General features: G+C 39.7%; 2 protein-coding genes across 2 annotated transcripts in view; one reads left to right on the top strand and one right to left on the bottom strand.

Annotated features, from left to right (window-relative positions):
- The first annotated feature begins 2,008 nt into the window (after nt 1-2,008).
- The window catches only part of LOC108575563 (nuclear migration protein nudC), a 117,760-nt gene continuing 113,055 nt past the window's right edge, over nt 2,009-6,713 (top strand). Inside the window, 4 exon segments of the mRNA XM_017938384.1 lie at nt 2,009-2,083; nt 2,188-2,265; nt 2,377-2,601; nt 2,603-2,782. Coding sequence (XP_017793873.1) covers nt 2,009-2,083; nt 2,188-2,265; nt 2,377-2,601; nt 2,603-2,782 — 558 coding nt within the window.
- Nucleotides 4,286-6,713, bottom strand: part of LOC108575564 — a 17,882-nt gene continuing 15,454 nt past the window's right edge. Inside the window, exons 2-4 of the mRNA XM_017938385.1 lie at nt 6,001-6,183; nt 4,916-5,180; nt 4,286-4,403 (exon numbers count right to left, since the gene is read on the bottom strand). Coding sequence (XP_017793874.1) covers nt 4,378-4,403; nt 4,916-5,180; nt 6,001-6,183 — 474 coding nt within the window. The 3' untranslated portion in view covers nt 4,286-4,377. The remainder of the gene's footprint in view (nt 4,404-4,915; nt 5,181-6,000; nt 6,184-6,713) is intronic.

The raw sequence follows: 6,713 nt of genomic DNA, 5'->3' as shown, positions 1-6,713 counted from the left end.
AACGTTATAAAAGCCAGTTGGTGTTTGTTCAATGGCAGGTTTCTTCACGAGGGTTCCATATTCATTGATGGTATATCCGGTGTAATTTTTATGAGGAACTGACACGGGAATTGGGATGATCGATCGAGGGGGTCGAGATTGCCATAACTGTGATTTATCATCGATGTAAAAAACATTATTTTACTCGAATCTAAAGGGCCTCATACACGTTGAGATAAATGTATCGATATAGATCGCGATAGATCAACTGAGGTGAAATCCTGAATTTATGTTTATAGCAATTAAAGTAGCATTATTAGAATTTTTAAAGGAAGAAGGAGTAAAAAATATATTTTCCCATTATCTACTCAAGCTTATATTTTACATATATTATTATTTTATGGATCACAATCATTTTAGGAAGTGAGACAAAAAAAAAATTTAACCAAAAATTTACGTATGGCGTAAAAGTCGAATAAATTACTTTTCCAGGAGAACCTCTCCAAGTACCAGGATGAGATCTTTTCTTTCCACATTTAAGAAAATCTGTAGCTACTTCATAATCCACTGGGCCGGGTCCCTCGACAATTTTTTCCTTGAATCTAGCGTCGGTAAAATCGATACTAACACCTCCCTGCAATTTTTAATTCTTTTTACCACGAATATTCATCCAGACTCGATTTCCACAGGTACAATTTTTAGAAACTACGTTCTGGTATATGTCGTCGAGGTTCTTTTATACTGTAACATCCAGGTCCAGGAAATTTTTCTGCGTCTTTCGATATAATAACAGTTTTCCTCTTTGCTCCACAGAGAAAGGGGTAGAATTCATCTGCAAGATGAACTTTCCATTTCACTTTTGTACTTCTTAAATATCATAGGTTATTTGACATTTTTACCAAGATGTTTTCTAGCTCGGGGTATGTACGACGTATCGTACGTTCCTGGTCCAATTTTGGGCAGTGTTTGTATAATTAGTTTTGGAAATCTTTTTGTCCTGTCGTACGCCATATTCTGACAATTCTGCGTAATACGAAGAAACGAAAAATAACAGTAAAATTCTAACCTATATTACGACGTATTTCATCGTACTCGTGTGAACTATGTCGACAAATTAAACAGAACATTGAACAGCCTAATCTCGTTTTCATTAAACGCAGTTAGTCGATGTTTTCTATTCGTTAATGGTACAGAATTATTCGCGTTGCATCATGGGTAAAATGTTGACTTGAATACCAGTGCATCCCGCGAGGTTGTGACGACCGACTGCTTTCGCTAATGAATCATCTTGGTGCAAGAAAAATTATTTGTTTGCAATAATTGTAACGGGGTTGGGTATTCGCGCCCGAAGGACGCTGTTTTCACTTCTTTAACCTACTTTTTTACAGTGTTCGCCTTGCATAAATTTTCGGCCGGGTCAGTTAATAATTTCGTTCTCGTTACGCGAAACCCATTAACGTTTTGACGCCGAAGTAAGAGATTATCGTTTGCATCAAATTGAAAACGATTCGCGCGCGCGCGTGAAGTAAAGTGAAGGGTTCTACGACGAACGAGCCAAGTGTTTTGCAAGTGATATCTCTTTTATTGCATCATTCGAAGAACGTTGCGTATCAGCGGTCGTAAAGATTTATCATTTCGTGCAATTTTATTTTCTTTCTCCTCGAGATCGTAATTTCTCCCAGTGACTGATTAACTTGTTCATTTTGAGAAACCGCAGGTGTGATTTGTGAGGGACGAAGTATTTTTTATACGTTCTTTAAGGTTAGAAGAATTATTCTGTTACATGTTTTTAGAGTATAAAAGTACGACACAGAATTATTGGCGGGCACAGTTTCCATTTGTATTTAAGTGCCACGTGTGAGGGCGCCACTAGTACCACGTGAAAACGTGTTTGGTCGATTATTCGAGACGCTTCTGAGTGCAAACGTGGTTTGCTAATACAGTGCTCTGCTTTTCAACGTCAGTGTTAAACGTCGAGTGTGATTTATTCGGTGCACAACAGCAAGATTCTGCCTAAACTCGGAGAAAAATGACAAAAGACGAGCAGAAATTCGATGGAATGTTGCTGGCTATGGCTCAGCAACATGAAGGCGGCGTACAAGAGGTGAGTTTCGTTTCGTTGCCGGCTAGGTTAGGTTTCACTTGAAACAACAACGTTATTTTCACGATACGTTTGAAACTATTCGCGAATTATCGTTTCTGTTACAGTTGTTGGACACAATCTTCAGTTTTCTCGCGAGAAAAACGGATTTTTACACCGGAGGACAAGAAGGTGCTGCAGAAAAGGTGATTGCTCTTTGTACATTACACTGTGCAATGTTGTGTCATGTTGTAAACGATTTCGTCATTTCATATCGACGTTGTTATTCATATTGTCGAATTTGCGTTTGACTTCAGCTTGTCACTAGTAAATTTAAGAAGTATGAAGCTACTGCTGTTGCCAAAGCAGCCACTTTAAAAGCAGAGCGTGCTGAACAAGAGAAACGCCGTAAAGAGAGAATGGAAAAGAAGAAGCAAGAGGAAAAGGCAGAGGAGGATAAATTGAACTCAGAATCAAAGATTGTCGAATTGACTGACGAACAGGCTGTTAAATTACAAGAGGAAATAGATAATCAGGTACACATACTACATGGTTAAACCTGCTATTCCTGGACCCAGTGGTGATAGTGCTAGTGACAAGAAGGAGGAGAATCTGGAGGATGAGGAGGAAGATGAGAAGGAGAAGGGTAAACTCAGGCCTAACAGCGGAAATGGAGCAGACTTGCCGAACTACAAATGGACACAGACGCTTCAAGACATAGAGGTAAGTAACATGAACATCATGCATGTAAATAAATCTTGGATTCTGTAGAAATATTCAATTCTTCAAATCATTTCATTTTTTATTCAAATGGTAAAATGTTTATTGCTAAATATTACTAAAAAATTCAATATTATATATTGAAAGTTATATAACTTGCCAGTGTTATTTCTTACACTGTTATATATTGACCCTAACAATTATTGGGTTTATTCCAAACGGATATCGTTAAATATACGAACTATCGTAGAATAATAAGCTGCACTAATTTATCTATTTTATGTTCCATTTTTCACTTATTTTATACTTCATTTTTGCCAAATGTTTAACAAACGTTAATCGAACGAAAACAGTTACATTCATTTCGAGTGCTATTTCTACAGTATCGCGATATAATAATACTGCTCGAAATATTCTCTCTTAAATATTTACGCTCTTTAATTAAAAAAAAAAAGAAAAAAAAAGAAAAAGAAAAAAAAAGAAAAGAACAAAGAAAAACTCATTGCAGTATGAATTTCACTGGGAAGATTTGGGTGGGGCAGGGGTGAAATAAAACAACATTCACATTTTACTCATGGTTCGACAGTTTCTTGTTGAATCGACGATTAATTAATACGCAAGTAATATCACAGTTGCGAGTCAACGATCGACACGATCGTTGCCCATTTGCTTTTCCGTACATTCCCTGGAACACGATAAACCCTGACACACTAAATCCAGGTTCGATTCAGGCGTTCTTTTCTGTTAGTAACAATTAAATAACGACCCCTAAAATTAACACGTATCCGCTTATCTTACTCCCATCTCGTCGATTGTTCTGAACTGTCCGTCAACGTTTAATCGAAGAAATACTTGTGCGTCTATGACTTGACGAAATTTTTTTTTCGCTGGACGACGACACTTCTTCTCCGACACATTTTTTCACAATCTTACAACTGGTTCTCCAAGAACAGTTGATCCCAAAATTTTCAAAGAAAAAAAATTTCAATCTAGATTAAATTAATCGAAATTTAGCTTAGTTTAATTAATTTGAAATTTCGTGGTAAATTAAATTTAGGAAAATCTCCAAAAATCAATGGAGACGTTGGAGAACCAGGCTCGAATAGAGTACGAAACGAATAATTACGAGTCGTCGTCTGTTCTTAATTATAACATAGAAGAATTGGTAGAAAGGGGATATTCTACTTTACTCGTCGAATTTCGAAGAACCGGGATCGGTTCACTCGCGAGATTATCGAGCGGCCCAACGAGTTAGGATCGCGTTTACCTAAAGCTAGCTCATTACATCAATGTAATTACTGAGTTTTCACGTACCGCACGCCGTACACGGTGCAATACAGCCTTTGAAACTTTTTCTCTGACCGAGAACGTCTAATCGAGTCACCCTAACGTTCTAAATGATAATATACATGTACATTATAAATACGAGTAACGCAGCATTATCGTGATCGGGAGTTTTTTCTTCTTCTCGGTTCGAAGCTAATTATGCATTCGTTCCCGGTTCCGTTCGCCTCCTCGTTCTTCCGTTTCGTCGTTTATATAATCTTCCAGTCAATTATCCACGATCACTCGACTGCAAATTCCCATTCGATCTCCTCCTAATGGTACTTGTCGCGAATTCTCACTGCAATCAGAAGCAAAAAGCACCGGAGACTGGTGGAGACTGATCTTACAGGTACATTTACGCTAAATTTGATTGTTAAACCTTTACACTCCATTGGTAATTTTTATTATATGCACTCTAATTACACTGCTATGGCGTTATTTGCATCACAGCTCAATCATGGAGAACTTCAAAATTGCAAAATTCAAATTTTACTGATATCAGGTTCCTCTAAAATTTTCCAAATGTTGCTCTGAATTGTTTTTTTAATGAAGGCACGAATTAACTTTTTTTTTTGTGACGGTCAAAAAGTTATATTTTGATTGATAAATATTATTTTTGTTAAAAATAAGGACGAACAAGCTGGAATCTTTTTATTTTTAAAGTAAGGCTTTCGATTTTCAAAAGTTTCACTGCAAAAGTGTGTCGAGCGTATGGGAAAAAATGTCTCGAGTGCAAAGGGTTAAAAGATCGAAGGAGTCTCTGGATGGCGAGCTCTTCAATTGATTAAGATCGCCACAGGGGATACTCACTTTCCATGTAGAGAATCCCGAGAAGCAGGCCGACCATGAATAGGAAGCTCATCGTGCAGACGAGCACGGTGAGCTGGTTTCTCGCGCAGCAGGACTTCCTGTAGACGGTCGTCGGTCTGCCCAGGCCGTTCACCACGGTGAAGTGGGTGCTGCTCGCCACAGACGCCGTGTCCATCTCTTTCGGCGCCGTCACCGTGGGCGGATGAATCGCTGCGAGATTTGCCAGGTTCGCGGCTGTCAATAACAACGTGCCCGATGCGGCACTCTATAACATGTAGTTGTATTAATTCATCGTTTTATCGTCCAATTCTCGCTCCTTCATCCCTCCTAAATTTCATTCCAAGTTAATCGAGCATTTCTTATCGTATCGTTTCGACGTAGTCTTTGGTGGATTAGAATTGAATTTGTTCAATGTAGCGATGGAAGTTTGTGGGGTTTGAGGAACCTAGTTCTCACGTGATCTTCGTAGAATTTTAGTTGAATTAGTTGGTAGGTTGAAGTAGTAGAATTTTGGGGGATTTAAGTCACATGATTTGGAGGTAGTCGAGTTAGGATCGAATTTCTATCTTTTGACATGATCTTAGTCCAAATGAGTAAAATGAAATTTTTTTTGCGACAATGATCCTTTTAGTTGCAGTTTTTACGTGCATTTGGTCTTGTGATTCGTGCTTTGCAAAGATAGATGAGCGAATAGGTTAATACTTCGATTTATAGATCTGCAGGTTCCTCCACAAACACCTGATTTCACATTTAAAAGACTACTCTCTAAATCTATATCTGTATGTTACAAAAAAAAAAAAAATGCAAATAATGAGATAAGGTGTGCTTTATACGTTGCTTAAGCAGAGTGTACATCACCTAGGCAAAGTATGAAACGACAATTTTCTATCGTCACACTTTAAACATTTATACATCGCCTAGGCAGTGCATAGGTTGCCTGTAACACAAGGCTACCAAACCATCAGAAAGACTGTTTAATCTCAACCAGAAACGCAACCATGGATTACTATTAGCCAGCCTATGATTTACGTTAGCACGCAAGATCCTATCTAATCGAAACCCATAATCGTACTGTCCTCACTTACGTGTGTACTGGCGGTGGATCCCTGTGACGAGGTGGATCCTCTGGACGGCGAGTTTGGGTGCAGATGATGAGCCCAGCTACCATTCTCGCTGTCCCTCTCGCTGCGTCCAACCAAGGACGGCCTTGGGATGTGCCAGGAAAGCGGGCTGCCCGCTACCGCCGTCGTAGCCGCCGTCGCCTCGATCTGAAAGCAACGTAAATCGACGTGAAGCTCTGATTGCATAAGCGATAATGTCGCGGCGATTACGCTTCTGCCTCGCCCGCATGTCCTCCAACTGCAACCGCGTGTCGTTTATCTGTCGCCGTTGGAACATTACTCTACATGTAGTTACACGCTATCTGCGTTTCATCTGTTCGACGAGCAGGCTCGCGGTCCGATTGACCAATAAGCAGATTAAGTGGCCGTTTAAAAAAAAAAGCGGCCCTCTATCTCGAGCGAAATGCACCTTTCCTCGGTCTTTAACTCCTTCCATAACACAACACCGCCGCCACCGCCTCCTTTGCTACGCTCGATCTCCGCGACTGCGAACCGAACTGTTACTTCGATACTAATTAACCACCGTTCGACACACCGCGTAGTAGCACACGCCTCGAAACTTTTTGCACACGCTAGAGAGTACGAATGTGTTACCCCAGCATTGTATTCCTCGCTCGTTTCTCCGGGAGGCTCTCGTCATAAACAAACTTTGCATACCAGCGAGCAGCGAGTGGTTT

This window comes from Habropoda laboriosa, unplaced genomic scaffold (assembly GCF_001263275.1).
Source record: "Habropoda laboriosa isolate 0110345459 unplaced genomic scaffold, ASM126327v1 scaffold186, whole genome shotgun sequence".
NCBI classification, from domain to species: Eukaryota; Metazoa; Arthropoda; class Insecta; order Hymenoptera; family Apidae; genus Habropoda; species Habropoda laboriosa.
Note: the sequence above shows the minus strand (reverse complement) of the source record. Positions and strands in the feature narration are given on the sequence as shown.